This window comes from Choristoneura fumiferana, chromosome 12, assembly GCF_025370935.1.
Source record: "Choristoneura fumiferana chromosome 12, NRCan_CFum_1, whole genome shotgun sequence".
Classification (NCBI taxonomy): domain Eukaryota; kingdom Metazoa; phylum Arthropoda; class Insecta; order Lepidoptera; family Tortricidae; genus Choristoneura; species Choristoneura fumiferana.
The window spans coordinates 16,941,589-16,960,576 of record NC_133483.1 but is presented as its reverse complement, the minus strand read 5'-3'; the positions used below and the strand labels follow the sequence as shown (position 1 = coordinate 16,960,576).

The window sequence follows — 18,988 nt, the reverse complement described above, 5'->3', positions numbered from 1 at the left end:
GCCCTGTGATGGACAGACGGATGAACGGACTTGGCTTGTCGCAAAACGAACATTTTTTTTTTTATTAAAATACTTCTTTCATTACTAAACCATTGATAAGTAAGAATAAAAAAAAACGAAAAATCCTTATTTGCAAAAGAAATGCCACAAATTCTAATGAAAATGCCAATTTACTAACTACCCCCAAACCGAGTCAGTGGCGAGTGCGTTCAAAGTGCGAAAACAAAAGAGAGCAATATCGACCAAATCCTCAAACGTGAGGGGGAGAGGCATAGCCACCCTCTTTATGAGTCAGAGGGGAGGACCCTTGCACGTAGGTATTACACCCTTACCATTACTCGGCTGCATCCACTCCGCGTTGCTATATCGATTCGGGTTTTTCGACCCATCCTCGGTTTTGACCTTACAATTTTGACATACAGCTTAGTGATGCGGCTACGCTTACCTACTCTCTGAGTTTTCACAAGAACGCGTTGAAACAAACAAGTATGAAAAGTCTAATACATAATGGTTATGTGAAGAAAACCCTTTTTTTATTAAATTAAGTTAAATTAACATAGAAAGCTACTAACATAAGTCAATAAGATAAATAAACACAAATAATCAGTCAGTATTAAATTATATTAATCTAATATTCCAACAAGTCTGAAAATCGAAAGAGAAAAATTTTTGAAAAACTACTGAGGCAAAAACCTGTAAGAAAATAAAAATTTAGGTAGTTACGTATTGTCCCTCTACGTTTGATTCAAGTAGGAAATTTAAATTCTAGCGTCGTTGCGTTTAATAATCGACTATTACTAGAACGAGACTAAAAAATAATAAAGATTTTTGTAATCTGAAATAAAGTTTTTTTTATTATTATTATGGTGCCTCCTGTTTCATAATGATGTTCCTTCATTTTGCGTGGCCGACACGCATTTTGACTGGTTTTTCTACTGTCAGGATAACAGTACAATAGAACATTTCAAAAAAATTAAATTAATAAGTCACGGGCGGGTGTGAACTGTGAAATCTGTACTTATACAACTGCCAATACCTTTATTAGCTCCTAACCCAAAGCATAGTGCCTAACGCACTGACATTGGCGATCGCATTCATCGCCTGTTTCTACTCTCGTCTTATGCCGTGTGACAGGTACGAGTAGAAGAGGTAAAGACAATTATGATTCCAAGTGTTAGGCCTGAGCTCTGCTTGCTAAACTTATTTTAGTTGTTTTTTAACCGACGAAAAAAAAACGGAGGAGGTTCTAAAGTCGACGCGTTTTTTTTTAATTTGTGTTGAGTGTTCATTTTGTCCTTACCTTTCGTATTAACAGTCGCTTTGGCAGAACATAATATAACCCAGTGAGTTTTGCAACTTTCTAAACAATGCTTGCTTGCCTTTAAAAAGTAAATCGTAATGAAAAAGTTAACATTTTATACTAAAACACTTTATTAACGTAATATCATCAGATTTAAAAAATTCTAACAAATTGTAATCCACCAGTTATATTTTCAACAATGACAACACAATAGTAAGTTACAAAGTTCCACACAAAAGAAACACGGTGTCCATAAAATTGCACCGATGAAGAACAATACAAAAAAGGCAAAGTGTCTCCAAACAGTAATGATATTAAGGCAGTATGGATAAAACCACGGGCAAGTTTTATATAACCAAACACATCGTTTCACTCTCAGGGTTTGCATATACATATTGCAGCCCCAATTTTCAGGAGATTTTCGTTTCCTTCTATACCTATTTGAAGTACCACCCAGTTTGCCAATGAAACCAAAGATCTTTGTGAGAAGAAGTCTTCTCTGAATGTTTCTGAAAGTTGTACGTATTACGAACTGGTTTGTTTTGAAATCCTGTCGCTTAATATGTTTGTCTGTGGGTTCTGGTTGCATAATTCTTCTGTAAGTTTGCCGCGCCGCGCTTTGCACGCATGTGGCACTAACGTCCCAAAGATCTGCTATAGACTTAGCTATAAGTTGCATGTCAGGTTCACTTCGCTCTTGAGTAGCATTACTCTCAAGCCTATTCATTTTTGCCACGTAATATTTGTGTCGTTCTCTTGCAGCTACCTCATACTTATTATCTCGTTTGAACTCTCTACTCTTTTGCCAGTTTTCATAGTCTTTTTTCCGAGCATCACTGAATTTTTTCATTTTCTCATCCAATAATTCCCTTGCAGTTTTTTTAGGCTTTTTCGGTTTTTTCATTTCTTTTTTTTCTTTTTCCCTTTCCAGTTTTTCCTTTTTCTTTTCTTCTTTTCGTTGTAGTTTTTCTTGTGCTTTTTCTATTTCCTTCCTTCTCTTGTCCTTGTCTGGTTTTTTCTTCTTTCTTTCCCTCTTTTCTTTCAGTTTTTCCATTTTTCTCCTTTCTTTCTCTTCCCTTTTTTCCTTCTCCTTTTTATGTTTATCTTTTTTATGTTTTTTATCTTTTTTTTCCTTAACCTTTTTCTTTTTCTTTTTTTTCTCCTTTATCTTGCCCTTTCCTTTTCCTCTTCCTTTTCCTGTTACCTTACTTACTTTTTTGTGTGAAGCTATTTCTGCTTCTCTGGCGCAAATCTTACTGCCGCATACACAAGGTTTTTGCTGTGCCTGTTGTTTACTAATTTCTTGTTCTAGTTGGTCTATCATTTTTTTCCTTTCTTTATCACACACCGCACTTCCACAGACGCATTCCACAATACTAGGATTCTTTAAAATCATGTCAGTTTTAGCATTCGTTTTTCGTGTATGTGAAGACTGTTGCAAAGCAGAACGTACGCATATACAACACCTGCAGGCTTTTCCATGTCTAGCTTCAGCCGTTCGTCGTTCCATTTCTTTCCTTTGCCATTCAGATATAGAATAAATAGTTTGTTCCCTGTTTAATACTCTATAGTCTTTAGAATCTATATGGATTTCAAATAAAGGAGTTGGCGGTGCATCATTCTTCTTTTGAGGCACTGATGTCTTAGATTTTCCAGCGAAACCTACCACTAAGCTATTAGTGATACTACGCAGGAAGCTAGAGGGACTCCGTGATGTCAATTTTTTTGTTTGAGAACGAGCCTCCTTAATCTTCTTTTCTTCTTTCTTTATTTTCACACGTTCCAAATGTTTCATATGTTTACAGTCGTCACGGCATGTTTTCCTAAATCTAAGTGGTTTTTGCATTTTCGGTTTTGGTTTCTCTAATCTGCCTTCGCGTGTCAGATTAACAAGGCAGGTACTATCGCAGGGTTTTGGTCCAACTGCTCTTGAGGTTTTGTGCTTTTTATTGAGTTTTCGTTTTCCTGCTGATTTACTTGTACTCTTTTCGTTTCTGTGGTAATATCCTTTTGAGCCTTTGTGCTTTTTTTTTGATTTTCGTTTTATAAGTGATCTACTTCTAATACTTCCGTATTTTTCGTGATGTACGGAGCTTCTTTCTCTTTCCGGAGTATCTTCGATTTGATGATATGATCTTGACATTTTGTGCTTTTTATTGAATTTTGGTCGTTTTGCTGAATTACTTGTACTACTTTCGTTTTCTTCGTGATATCCGAAACCTCTTTCTCTTCTTTTTTCCGGAGCATTAGTCATTCGGTGATAAAATCTTGAGATTTTGTGTTTTTTTTTTAATTTTCGTCGTTTCGATGAATTACTTCTACTCCTTTCGTTCGCTTTGTCATTTGTAAAGCCTCCTTTTCTTCCCCTTTCCAGAGTATTGGTGATTTGGTGACGAAAACTTGAGGTTTTGAGTTTTTTATTGAATTTCCGTCGTTCCGCTGAATTACTTCTAATTTCGTTTCTTTCGTGATATATGGAGCTTCTTTCTTTTCCTCTTTCTGGGCTATTAGTGCGTTTTTTGTGACCACAACATACGTCACAGCAACTCAAGCTTTTGGGTTTTTTCTTTAGAATTCCTTTAATTTTGAGATTGGTGCTGCGCGCGTTACAATCTCTATCTTCCGTTTCCGATTTAGTATTTTTAAATAACCCTCGAGAGCTACTTTGTACACCAGATGTACAAGGATGATGATAATTGTGTTTTTGTTTCCTCGACCTAAATGCGTAACCCACGGTGTAATCTCTAGCGTAAGGACTAAATCCTTTTTCAGTATCAAATTGCGGTTTACAAAAATAACTTAATATCTCTTTTTGACATACAGTATCTGGATATTTATTATTAATGCAAATATTTGGTACATTTAGAACTTGTTCATTGGTGTCGCCTGATTGATATTGCGGACAAGATTCAATTTGTTGGTTAGAAATGAGATCATAATATTTTGTCCCAACTTTGTGTTTTAGAATTTTCGGATTAGTAATACTTTTGGTTTTTTTGGTACGTACTATAACTTGTTTTTTAGGCTGACTATCACTTTTAGAGCTTGTACAAATCACACTTGCGACTAAACAGCATCGTTTATTACATGGTATTTTCAATGAAACTGTTTGATATAATTTGTCTTTACAATCGTCTTGACATTTAGACATATTTGGTTTGGGTGCAGTCTTTTTTTGACGTGTAAATAACGAAACACAGATATTTTTGATTCTGGTTATACCTGAAGAAATCGGCTGTTTTTGAACGGTGACTTTAACTTGATCAACATTATATGTACCTCGTGATGAAATATGTTTAGACATTTTTATTTTTCGTTTTGCTATGTGTTTCTGTTTCTGCTTTAATCCATCGTAATTTTCATGTCTCTGACTTTTGCAATTGATACCTGTTTCAGGACTCTGGCCAATTTCCTGCTTATAATTTAGATTTTGTGATACTTCGTTCTTAGCCAGGCCTTTTCGTTTTAGTTTTTTTTTTGGAGTGTAAGGGTATATTGTACTGATTTCATTAGGCGCAGATAATACGAGTTTGTGCGCTTGCATGGTAGGGAGGTGTCGTTTTTGTTGACAGTTTCTCCTATCTACGTCAATAGGAACTCTGCCAATAGTAGTTTTATTCGGGCTTGGTACCTGTGAATCCGTAGTCTGAATCTCTAAATTACACAAACGTCTCATTAAAGCTCTTCCAACTGCGGAATACTTCGTTTTGGTTTTAACATCCTCCATTTGCGACGGACTTTTATGCATATTTTCCATATCGCTGCATATAGTTTTTTGTAAATTCACATCGCGATTGTATTGGCTTGATATACAGAAGCTGGGCTCAAATTCGTATGGTACGTTTTTAAACAGTGGTTTATGACACTTATTCCAATTTGGTTGAGTTTCAACATAATAAACTTGATGGCAGTTACTACAGTTGTGCTTACTCGCATTTTTGCAAGATTTTGACGAGCAATAGCAATGCTTTACAATGGGTCCCGTATCGCCTATGTTGGAATGGCATCCCTTCTGTTTACAAGCCTTCGGAGTATATTTTGGTTTTTTATGCTCACAATGGGCACACTTTATCTTATTTGCTGGTTTTTTAGAACACTGAGTGGAGACAGAGTAACACGTAGACGTCGTTGCATTAGATTTCTTAGAGACAGTATCTCCTCTCGAGACACATTTTTTAAGTTTCTTTTTACTTTTCTTCGCTTTATAAATACAAGCGTGAGATGGTTTAGTAGCAAGTTTATTTCCTTTTGTACTCATCTTTGCTTTCGGACATTGAATATTCTTATTTTCTGCTGTTGTTGTGCATTTGTTATTTTTCCTAAAAAAATTCATAATAAAAGCTTTAATACCATTGTTTTCCGTTTCAATATCATACATGCATTTATTATTTTTATGAGATAATTTTGTCTTATGTTCGCATTGCCTTCTTTTGTGCTTTTGTGGTTTCAGACAACTGCAAGACTTTGATCCTGAACACAACATTTGTTGCCTAGGGGCTGAACATGACTTAACTTTATTATGCTTACACATCCGATTTACTTCCTCGGTCCTATGTTGTTTAGCTTGATTTTTCTTCGATGATGCCTTTGTTTTCTTGCCAGAAGTCTGAGAGGCTTTAGTTGTATGGCCGCAATGAGGACAAACGTTGTCATATTTTTTGGCTTTAGGTCTTTTGGTTTTTACTTTTTTCTTTTTATGATTTTCAATTTCATCTTTTTCGGTTTCAGGCTTGAAGTAGCGGGTTAGAAATAAAATACCAGCATTAATAAACTGCCTAATTGACGTAATATCCTCATCTTGAGGGGGTATTTGTGATTTCTTACTCTTTTTATCTTTACAACAATCGGCCATGTAAGAAAAACACTCGCATTCGAGCGGTTGACAACATTTTTGTTGTTGTGCTCTACTAAGTGATTTATTTTTGCACCTAACTGGAGGTTCACATTCACAGTCTACTGATGGACAGTACATAATTTGTTTTTTGTCTTTCTTGCCAATTGTTACAATTTTATAGTGTTCTATGTACTTGCATTCGCTTTTTAGTGGTTGGCACTTAGCTTGTTTTTCACCTTTGCATTTTTTACAAACGCTTTCACATTCGCAAACAAGTGGTGTACAGTGCTTAAACTGTTTCATTTCGCATTCCAGTAATTGGCATTTAGTTTTCTTATTACTGTTGGATTTTTTACAAACCGATGTTTTTTTGGGGGGTTTTATGTCTTTCAATCCACATTCTACATTTTTTTTGCAAACGGTTCTACATTTATCCGGCTCAATAGATTTACATTCACAAATTAGTGGTGTGCATTTTTTACAAACTAATACGCTTTTATGAGGTTTTACGCACTCACACTTAGTTTTCTTATTACTTTTACAATATTTACAAGTTGATGAGCTTTTGTGGGGTTCTATTGGTTTACACTCACATTTAATCTGTTTCTTGTCTTTACAAGCTGCTACACATTTATGGCACTCTGTAGTTTTACATTTGCAAATTAGTGACGTACGATTCATTTGTAACTTGCAATTTTGACAAATTGATACATTTTCATGAGGTTTACATTCACATTTCACTAATGGACGACACTTATATTCCTTTACATTACAAACTGTTACACTTCTATCAGTCTTCGTTGATTGACGTTCACTTTTTAGTGGCATGCATTTAATTTGCAGCTTGCAACTTTTACAATCTGAGATACTTTTATGGGGATCTATTTGTTTACATTCGCATTCTTTTGATGAACAACACTTAGCCTTAGCCTTATCTTTACCGACTTTTACACTTTTGTGACTTTCTGAAAGTTTAATTTTGCATTCTATTGATGAACCTTTACTTTGCTTACTAGTACTGCACTTCGGCGGCTTACACATGCAATGTTTGTAATCGCATTTCATTAATTGACAACTTGCTTGATGCTTTTGAGTACAATTAGTTTTTTTTTTACTAGTTCGTTTTGTTTTACTTTTTACTGATGGACAAGTTTTTTTTTCTTTACAAACAGTTAATACTGTTATACTATTTTGTGGTTTTTGGGGTTTTTTACATTTTACTGCTGGACACTGTACCGGTTTTGGTTTTAAATTCACACATATTTCTGACGATGAACTCTTATCACTCTTTTTTTTCTTGCAAGGTTTCTTTTTTATATATTCTTTCGAAATACTTTCACATTCAAAACATGGGGTTTTACTCGGTTTACATGTTATTGAAAATACTGGACTTGTGCGGGGAGTTATGAGTTCCCATTTACATTCCGATGAAGCGTGGTTCCCCGGTGCGTTTTTGTCTGATAAGGGGCATGGACTTCTGCAATATTCTACCCTAAAACTATAATTCGAAACTTTAATCCCTTGTTTACGCGATGCTGGTTTACATAATAGCTCTTTTGGATACTTGTTGTCATATACAAAATTTGTAGCTTTTGATTTTTTAGAGGATTTCTGTTTCATTGTAGAATCACATGACTGATTTAAAGACGACACTGAATTACGATCACCGCATTCAAATGTTTTGCTTGTAAGTTTCACTTTATTTTCTTTTGAATGTTTCTTCTTACATTTCAGCATTTGTTGCTGAATCTCTTTATTCTCTTTAAGTTTCTGTTTGCAGAAACAGCGTCTAATAAAAAGAGTAGTTGTTGCCAACAGTCCCGTGGTCTTGGGATCACATTGTACAGGACATGGCGACGGACGTGGACTGCACGACAATCTAATTCCTTGTGGAGATGATATTGATGATATACCAGCTATGCATTGGTTTTCTTCACTTTGACTAGTAGAAATGGCAGTAGACGTAGGGCAATGCTTATCTAGACACTTTGATATCGTTTTTTTAAATTTTTTATCTGATTTCTTTTTCGGACATTGGATCTTGAAAGGCGATGCCAAGCACTTATCTGAACATTTAGACTGCATTTTTTTCAACTTTTTGTCTAATTTTTGTTCTTGACGCTTTATCTCGAGAAGCGGCGCGCACCTAACTGAACATGTTGATTGTGATTGTTTTAACTTTTTGTTTGCTACCTGACACTTTTGACATTTACATGGGCATGCTATGTTCAGCGCCGATATTGCTTGTCTTAAAGATTGGTTGGAACGAGATTTACTTTTTAAAGCGTTTTTTGTGACAACTTTTAGGCATTTACTCGGATTGCAGTTAATTGGTATGAACATTTGTGATTCACATACTGATAGATCTCTTTTATCTGAACAACTGGAAATAGTAGATGCACGGCAACGCTTATCTGGACATTTCAATTGAGATTTTTTATTTTTTTTGTCTACTTTCTTTTTCTGGCATTGATGGATCTTCGGAGTGAGTGTCAAACACCTATCTGGACATTTTGATTGCAATTTTTTAAACTTTTCCTTTGTCTTCCTTCGTTGACAATGAGTATCAGGAGGCAAAGCTACTTGACACTTTTGGCATTTACACGGACATGCTATGTTTAAAGTCGATATTGCTTCCCTCAAAGACTGGCTGGAGTAAGATTCGCATTTTAAGACTCGCTTTGTCACTACTTTAAGGCATTTATTGGGATCACATTCAATGGGTACGCTCATATGTGATTCACATTTGTGTGGCACATGACAAATTTTGCTTCGTTTTGGTTTGGCTACAATATTGGGGCACTTGACAGGCTGACACTGATAAACAGTTTGTACATTTGCAAAAGGACTTGTTTTGAATGTTGAACCTAACATGGTGTTTGCTTGTACATGAGATTCCTCGGTTTTGTTGTTTAATGATGATTTGGCACTTACCGATGAAACTAACTCCTTGGTTTTATCTGAAAATTTGGAAACACTTTGCTTTTCTATTGTTAGAATTTTACAAGCCGATATGCTAACTTTACACGCATCTAAATCATTTGAATGACCATTATAGTAACTATCCTTCAGTGGAGCTTTTGTATTTGTTATACACAAACATTGTGGTACATATGAACTTGTAATTGAACTTTGGTTCAGTAAATTAATTTTCAAACCAGAGACGGTGATACTATTCAAGCTTTTGAAACTAAATTGTGAATAATTGCTACTTAGTAATAGAGATTTTGATGTAGATTTGAAATCGATATTCTCTGATAAAGCAACGCTTTGATCTTGCTGTACTGTTGTTAATAATTCAAGTTTTTTATGGTTGCTTTCTTGTTTCGGGTTGTTGTATTTCTTGTCTAACTTTTTATTTGACTTTTTTACTTTAACTAAACTTTCTATATTCGCATTTTCAGCTGGTTTCAATGTGCCAGGTCCCATGATATTATTTGGCAAGACTTTATTTTTTGTACCTTCTTTCAAATCTAGTGTCGGTTGATTACAAATGCCCACTGTGGACGATTTGACAACTTTTTTCCCTTCAATATCGAGAAATATTTTTGAAATATCTGTAATTGACGTCATAGTTCCAATTTTTGTGCTAAATTTACTCTTTATTACAGGTTGAATAACTTCCAATTGAGTTCCCAAATCACTCAATGATTTTTCTATAATTTCCTTGATATTCCAGTTACTAAATCGCAATGTTTCTGCTAATCTTGCTTTTCTTAACGACAGTAAATTATAGCAATTTTGTGACGTGGATTCTTCTGACGAATAAGTGAGATGGCTTGGCCAATATTTTGTTTCCTTGCCTTTAGTTTGGACTTTTCCATACCTCGATTTCATATTTTTCCTGCTTCGAATCTTGCTATCTTGCGAGGGTTTGGCTAGTAATTTTTGTTGACACGGTCTCTGATCCTCTTGTTTTTGTTTGTATTCTGAATTTTTTGACAAATTAAAGTAAGATCCTCTATTTTCAGGTCGGATACTTGTTTTAATACGCGTTTTTGGTACCTGCATTAACTCTGCTATTGTTTCTGAATTTGAATCGAGTTTTGTATTTATTACTTGTTCACCACTTGTCAAAAGATTGGTATTTCCGAGAATTTCTTTGTAAGAATCACCAACTCGTTCTTCAACCTGAATGTTAGATTTGACTATTTCATCTTTTTTGAGCAATGATTCTTTTAATTTCGATTTTGTTTCTTTTATGAGGACTGTTATTGTCTTAAAAGGTCTTTTAACCTCCCCTCTTATTTTGCGATTAAATGATTTCATTGACCCACGTAAACGTCGATTCTTGCTTAATTCTGAATGTACTATTGAATGTTTTAAATGTTTCGTTATTGGCCTATTCAGGTCCATCTTTTGGTCAACGTCTGTGCCATTTGTATCCATTGATTGCAGCTTGTTAAGCTGCATTAAGGTATTATTCCTTTTCGACTCAATTGTTATCGCACTGCTTAACTTAGTAGTACATGTACAAGGGTCGGAACAAACAGTTTTCTCTTTCAAACGTAAAGCTCTTTCACTTAGGGAACGGTTATGTCGAGATAAGCTGGATTTAGAGGTGTAATTTGTACGACCCATGTGACTATGGCGGTGACGTTGCCTCTTATAAAAGGAACATATTGATGAATTGCAAATGCAACAACTACAACATTCGCTAAGTTCATTGTGTCCTAAAGCTTGACTTTTATCAACTAACTTGACGAGTTCTAGCATGGCACCGGCACTTTCAGTATCCTCTGTGCCTTTACGGTTGGCTTGACTGGTATTTCTTTGTAGAGCATCAATTTTCTGTTGTTCGTTTCTATTGACACTCAAAATTTCACTCTTAACTTTATCATATTCCGCTATCAGCTTGCTTAGGAGTTTTCTTTCCCTGCGTGTTAAATCTTTTCCGCTTTTCCTGCTTCCTTCAGATCTTAAATATAAAATTCGCCTAAGCAAACTATGTTTGCATGATAAACTATCACAAAAACAAGAAATGAAGGAACAAGTTCGGGTTGTCCCTGGCACATCTGGAGGCGTCTTCATTTTGACAGAACAAACGATTTTAAAACATTACGAGACACACTTACGTATTAGCAACTTTCTCGTTCACACTAAACAAATATAACATTTTTACATAGTGGTCATCCACTTCATATGACATCACAAGACGACGTTACCTGTAAATGAATAATTCATGTCCAGTATCTGATTGAAACAACATACTTAATAATTAATATTTCTCAAAAAGGATATATGTAACAAAAAAGTAGCAACACAATAAAAAACACAAAGAAGAGTGCATTGAGTGTTTTCTAAAAGGTGTAGAGTGTAGGAAATAAAGTCATATTGAAACACGTTATTTATACTATACGTTCGCGTAGTATACGTTTATCTCTATCCCGCAGGAACTATGCAATTTTCCAGGATAAAAAGTATCCTATGTCCTTCCCCAGCGAATTTCATGTAAATCGGTTCAGCAGTTTAGAACGTGGTTGAGTAACAAACATCCAAACACACAAACCTCCAGACATCTTCACAAACTTTCACATTTTTTATATAAGTAAGATTAATTTATTATTCTTATTCTTTTGTCTTCTTCATTTATCAGGAAGATTCAAATTTTTTTGAACGATGCAATATAGAAGCCTGGGCAGCCTGGCGTATGGATGATGTATTTTTTATTTGACGTGGCGGCGAAAAGGTTAACTAAAGAAACCATAATATGAACGTCGAGAACTTGGCCGCAACGGCCAACTGGCCGCTTCTTTAGTTAATCGTTGCGGCCGCTGCTCGTACTCATTGCCGTCTAGTGCGCGAGATGCCTTACTGAGATACGGTAAGTAAACAGAAGGTAGTCAATAAACTGAAACAATTACTTTGCTTACCCGCGACGTTATGATAGCTACGCTTATGCAAGAAATGTGAGTTCATGCAGTTCCTCCACCGCCACACTGTAAGAACACACAAATTACACAAACCCATCTATCACCACCACCACACTACACTACACTGATGAGTTTCGAACTCAACCAGAGCTCAAGTTCAGAGAAACAACCGTTCACGATACTACCAGCGCCCTATTTCACGAAGCTACAAGTTACAATTTACAACCGGTAGTCTTGGTTTAACAGTATGCTTTGAAAAGAGACTACCGCTTGTAACTTGTAGCTTCGTGAAATAGGCCACAGATAGTTGAAGTCGTCTTACCGCACGAGTACCGCACAACACAAGTGGCGACCCCGTCAACCGCCCATCGGGCAAGGGATCAAGAAACCACCAGAACTACCTCACGCCTTCATGTAGACTTGCGCACATGCCCATGATTGACCGCTCGGTGCGGAATCACTACTAATTTGATGGAATAACATGAAGAAAAACAACTCTGCAACAAATTTCTTATTGCCAACGCAAAAGCATTTCAAAATAACATGACATTACGTTGTCACGCGGGTATGATTTTAGTTGGATTTTAGCGTATTGTCAGCCAGTCATAACTTTTGCCCCACATGAAGGGCATATGAAGGGTTCTGCTTGCAGTGCCCCGATTATAGGGATTTATCCCGTCAGAGTGTAGCACTAGCATATACCATATGTTTATAAATAAATAAAAATTCATATTGTCCGGCCCGATATCGGATATCAAAGCCGACACCGATGTGCTGGCGGCACCACCGGACGCCCGTGGGTGTCGGACGACCGGACCATAATGTTTGTATGTGTGCTATACTTGTGTCTAAATTGTCTCTGTGTGCGCAGAGCCCGATACTCGGCGGCCATGCGTATCGGAACGATTTTGTCGGAAAAATGTCATAACAGCACATTGTGTCAGCTATCGGGTGTCGACCATATCGTCGTCCGATACCGTTATCGGATCAGATAATCTGAAAACGCTCTAACAGGTGTGTTGTTTGCACCAGAGATGTGAGAGGATGTGTTCATGGACGTAATACCTAAGCAGTACGTCCATGGATGTGTTGCGAACTTGCAAGGAATGTGTTTTTCATGAATCAATAGACAAGCTTCATTTGATATATCTTCGCTCCGCTCAGCTTTTTAAACGAGGGCTGTGCTGTGCAAGGATAAGTAAATAAGCGTTTTATTGGTTAATGAAAAACCCTCAGAGCGTTTTCAGATTATCCGATCCCGATTAAAATGTATGAAATATGATCGGATATCGGATCGGAAAATCTGAAAGGCAGGTACATATTTCATACATTTACTTACCCCGATATATTGGTATCGATCGGCGATACGATACCGGGGCAAGTAAAATGTATGAAATATGTACCTGTCTTTCACATTTTCCGGCCCAATATCGGATATCGGAGCCAACACCGATACATTCACGGCACCATCGGACGCCCGTGGGCTGTCGGACGATAAAGTTTGTATGTGTGCTATGCGTGTATCTAAATTGTTTCTGTATGCGCAGAGCCCGATACTTGGCGGCCATTTTGAGCTGGCTGTATCGGAACGATTTGTCGGAAATATATGAAAGCAGCACATGGTGTCGGCTATCGGATGTCGTCTATCGTCGTCCGATACCGATATCGGATCGGATATTGTGAAAACGCTCTAAAACGCTCTCATGATGTCAAAAAAACGTGTAAAAGCAAGGTAGAAGCCGACCAGTCATTAACTCATTAAGGTTGAAATTCACGTCTATTCCCGCTCCAAGGTGACAAAATGACGTGAATTTACTAAAATTACCAAGAGCCTTTGTAGATATTTACGTTTCCAAGGAACTGTTGAACTGCGAAGCGAATCAGCGACGCGTGAGTTTCCAATCCACGATCAGTTTGTCTGAGAGGTAGGTAGGTATGTGCTAGACAGCCTTTTAGGCACTTGGTTAAGGGGATCCCATGCCCCAATGACCTTCGATCTGAATTCCTTAGTTTTCTAATGTTTTTTGTAACTTATGATATTAACAACAACGGCTTTAAGCAATATAGTATCCCATATTTACTTCAAAGTTCAATGATAATAAAAAATTGGTTTTCTGGCCATAACTTTTGTTTTTATTAGTTTCAAATGAAAACCCTCGACCAGTTTTTAGAGACGTCAAAGACGAACCCAAATATGTAGATTTCGTATATGTTAGATCTTTCACGTCCATAGAGATACGAAATAAGTGTTTTTTCAGACAATGTTTAAAAAAACCATACAAAATTAAGTATTAATTTTTTTTAAAATCATGTAGACAAATATGGAGATAAAAGATTGGAAAACCGATAGTTGTTTGACTTTAATTCTATCTGTAGTGCAAAAGTAGGAGATACGATTCAAAACTTTTCAAAAATCGATGATAACCTCGGGTAGCCCCTTAAGTTATCTGGAGATTACAAAATCGGTTCATAAATGACGGAGTTCTGAAGTAATAAAAAAAATTACCTACAACCGAATTGATAATCTCCTTTTTTTGAAGTAGGTTAAAAATACCTTAACTTTCATCATCATCATCAGCCGGAAGACGTCCACTGGTGGACAAAGACCTCCTCCTTAGAACGCCACAATGAACGACAACTCGCCACCTGCATCCACCGGTTGCCCGCAACTCTCACGATGATTGATCTACTTTAATTAAATGCCTACAACTTGCACCGTTACAATCGAACCAAGTGAATCGTATGTAATCCACTGTGGCACCTATTTAGAAGCTGGTACATTTTTTTATTATGATTGGGAGGCAAACGAGCTAGCGGGTCATTTGATGGGAAATTAACACCACCGACTCATTGGTTAGGCAATACGGCCTTTGGCTTTCCTTAAGCGGAGCTTTCGTGAAACAGAATTAACTTTTAGCTATAAGTTTGCTCTCGTCACTGCCGTGTGAAAACCTCGTCTTCTTCTCAAATTAAAGAGCTATGCTCTTGTCGGTGGAGTAATCGCCACTCCGCACGGTCTTTGACCAGCTGTTTGACTTCCTGGTACGACAAGACACCCGCCCTTTCCTTCACCTGGTTAAAATAGGTCAGTCATGGTCTTGCTCTACCTCGTTTTCCTTCTATTTTGCCCTCCAGTAGGTGAAAACCTCGTAACAAAAAAATTCAAAAATGTTTTATTCATGAGAAAATCTTGTACAGTCACCAGCACCAATATCTGACACAACAAGCGTGCATAAATATCTGATACGACTCTATTTCTAGGGCCGTAAGGACGTGTCAGATATTTTTGCACGCTCCGCTGTGGCAGATATTAATGCTGGTGACTGTAATACACGTCCGCATAAAAAAACACTCTATTTTTTTGTACCTGCGAGGTTTTCACACGGCAATGACGCCTGGTAACACTTACATTTTATAGACCTAGGCCTAAGATCGTTCAGGTAGTCCTTAATGAGCTTCACATATTTCAACGCGTCTACCAACATCATGATCCCAGGTACCTAGATTTTTTTAGGGGGAAAGGAGCATGCAAGTCACCTGATGGGGAGCAACCACCGCCGCCCATGGACACCCGCAACACAAGAGGTATCACTGGAGAGGCACCCTTAAGTTTTACCGCGCCGGGAATGCTGTCCCAAGAAGCTGGTTCCATATTTAGAAGAAAATATCTCCTATGTAACTATGTTTAGATGGTAAAAAGTGGTAAAGCATTGTATGTGCTGTATTTTTAAAGTTTTTTTGTTTTAATGTGTTAAATCAGCGTAAAGTGTGACCACTCCCTGTTTATTATGTAATAAACCCCCTTGCAAAAAAAAAACGGGCACCTATGGATTTTGTATTTAATGTGCATGAAAGCTTACTTTCTAAGCTTCAATGCCTAAAAAAAAAACTGAAAAACCATAGGTGCCCTATTTTTTTGCAAGGGGGTTTATCATTGTGTGACCACTACACAATAACGGATTATTATAGTAAATTACCAAACCAACTTAGAACTGTTGATCTCAAAAACGGATGAACTGATTTCTATGAATCATAGCTAAGAACCACCGCAAGAAACTCGCATTCACGTAAAAAGCGCATCGAAATCGGTCCATCCGTTTGAGTGCTACAATGCCACAGACAGACAGACAATGGCATTAAACTTACAATGCCGGAGGTTCAAAATAAACAACAACTTACTCTAGATGAAAATGCTCTCCTAATGCACTTTGCTTAAACTTCGAGAAACATATGTCAAAGTCAAAGTCAAAGTATTTTATTTGTGAAACATAGGTATAACTGTATACAGTGGTAAAAGAAAATATTATATATGTGAACGCGACTCTATTGTTAACGGCGTAGAAGCGTGTTCTGATATTTTTGAACAAACGTTTGCTCAGAAGTTTACGAACTCGACTGTTTGTACTGGGTTAAAAAGTAGAGTTCTTTAAATCCTTGCCAATGCCAAAACATTATTAACTAAAGGGATCGCTTCGCTAAGGCCCCCTATTGCTTGGATACCGTTTCATTTATTTTATTTTTATGTAAAAGGCGGTAAGTATCTATTTACACAATCGGTGTAGCTTAATACATTTTGCATCAAATGGTATACTTAAATAATTCAAAAGCGTTGTTTATTTTTAACCCCCGACGCAAAAAGAGGGGTGTTATAAGTGTGACCGCTATGTGTGTCTGTGTGTCTGTATGTCTGTCTGTCTGGCACCGTAGCTCTTAAATTGGTGAACCGATTTTAATGCGGGTTTTTTTTTATTTGAAGGCAGGGTTTCTAGCGATGGTTCTTAGACATGTTTTATCAAAATCGGTTAAGCCGTTTTTGAGATATTTAACTTTGAAGTGATAATTGAGAGACTGCCTTTAGCCTCAAGAGGGCAGTAGGTATATTGCTTTAAACTGCTTATTAAGTAAATTATTGTATTAAATTATATTATTGTAAACCACTAGGTAAAATTTAAGCACCCGATAGCTGAGCAACTAATGAATCAAAACTCAATCAATGGGTGACATCCGTACGAGGAAAGTTGTAAGCAGAGTTGAATTTATTCATCAAGAAGGTTACTGACTTACGAGACACCTGCGCGACAGGTTGCATTCAACTTAACTTACCTTTAGAAGTTCCCCAACTAAATTCCAGATAAACCAACGGTTCTTCACTTCAAAGAAACACGCACAAGTATCACAAACACTCAATTTCACCACTCAAAGAAAGTACGAAACAAGTTACTTCGCGAGTTTCCAACGCTAACTTAGAGCGGCACAAGCCGGCACACGCACTCAGACGCAAACGCAAACTAAGGGAACAGAAGCAAAGCAAAGCTTTACCGGCCACCGGTCTACGAACCCCATAAACTTGATTTGCAGCTTAATCGCTTCTAGCGCCATCTGTGGAATGCCACCACGCACTTTTTTCTAGCGCGGCAAACTGAGCTCGAAGCTTGTTGAATTAGTGCTGCAATAAATTCATAGATGGCTCTTATTGTATAGTATTCCTGAAAAATCGTGGAATGAAAGGTTAGAAATAGCATGCTACAATAAAAGTAGGTAGAACTTTTAAAAGGGTGTTACTTTCTACAGAACTAGGTAAAAGAATTTCGACGTGATACTCTTAAATGTGCCAACAAATGAGTGTGAAAAATGATAGACACGTTTAGTTTCACTTTTTCAAGCCACTTAAGCGATCGAGAAACAGAAAATAAAATAACCCATTAAATGCTCTAGACCGCGCTAGCAGCGCACATTGGTACCCCACAGATACAAACTTTTGCATTTACCTCACCTAACACTTAGTGACTAGGATATTAGGTAAGTACCGTAAGGTCGGGGTACTTTGACCCATTGGAGGGTTACTTTGTCCCACATGAAAACCACATAAAAACGTACAAAAAAAACATTAAAACGTGATCAATCAATGAACACCAACCAGATGGGAAAGAGCCATGTTCTCAAAGCAATAATAAAACCAGGCCGGACCGAGTTAATCCCAAAGGCCCAAGTTACCCTTCAGGGGAAACAAGAATCTGACAAATCGGAAACTAATACTATTTTTACAATTCAAGTTTTGCTGAAATAAGTGAATGTTAAAACAACTTCAAATAATTAAAACATGCAGTTTATTATGTATTTGACAGAATTTATGATACTTATAAGGCATTGTTATAATATACGACACAATATTTTATTCACTTCATCACATAATTAGCAGTAAGTAATGTTTTGAACTTTCGTGATTTTCACCCATAGTTACATAAATGCCATAAATCTCTACCAATCTCTACCTCTACACGTGACCACAGCTACTGCAATGTGGTCGAAACGTCGAGGTAAATATTCGTGTCGTGATAAGTCCCGTTTACGGCATTTACTCATAACTATGAATTAGCAGTAAGTAGATTAAGGGCGGTCCGCACGTACAGTCGAGTTCATAAACGTGTAAGCAAAATTTTGATCAATAATATCTGAATACGACTCTATTGTTAACGGCGTAGAAGCGTGTTCAGATATTTTTGATCAAAATTTTGCTCACAAGTTTATGAACTCAACTGTACCTAAATTGCAATGTTTGCATTGACCTATCTGGCGCAAGGACCACCATTTACCTACTTACTTAATTAAAACATGTTTATAAAATAGTATGTAAGTACATAAAAAAAAACACATTTTGACTGTATCACCTCCTGAAGTTCTTTCGTTATTCCGGACACCTTACGGTACGGATTTAGTCATTCACGGTGACGCGTGCCGTTATTCTTATTACAATATCTAATTTTGACAAAATCACGCGTCTTAGTGGATGGCATAGGTATATTGTATTGATAGTGGTTCCTAGTAATACAATAACAATGGTACCTATTGGGTAAAAGTCAGTAAAACGCGTATGTTGTCAGTGAACTTCACTAATTAACTTTGCTTCTCCGTTAAAACCGTGTATCACAGATACGTCTGTGTGACTATGTTAGTTACTCTGTCTGTGAAGAATACGTAATT

General features: G+C 36.9%; 3 protein-coding genes across 3 annotated transcripts in view; 1 reads left to right on the top strand and 2 right to left on the bottom strand.

Moving 5' to 3' along the window:
- The window catches only part of stan (Protocadherin-like wing polarity protein stan), a 266,412-nt gene extending 249,127 nt beyond the window's left edge, over window positions 1–17,285 (bottom strand). The window contains exon 1 of the mRNA XM_074095820.1: window positions 17,111–17,285. The gene's annotated coding sequence lies outside the window, so the exon portion shown is untranslated. The remainder of the gene's footprint in view (window positions 1–17,110) is intronic.
- Window positions 1–18,988, top strand: part of LOC141433520 (calcyphosin-like protein) — a 111,424-nt gene that overhangs the window by 34,121 nt on the left and 58,315 nt on the right. The window lies entirely within an intron of this gene.
- Window positions 697–12,539, bottom strand: LOC141433517 (uncharacterized). The gene is made up of 2 exons (XM_074095583.1): window positions 12,330–12,539; window positions 697–11,299 (listed from the first exon to the last, which is right to left on the bottom strand). Exon 2 carries the CDS (start codon window positions 11,163–11,165, stop codon window positions 1,494–1,496), a length of 9,672 nt encoding a protein of 3,223 aa, XP_073951684.1. The 5' UTR covers window positions 11,166–11,299; window positions 12,330–12,539; the 3' UTR covers window positions 697–1,493.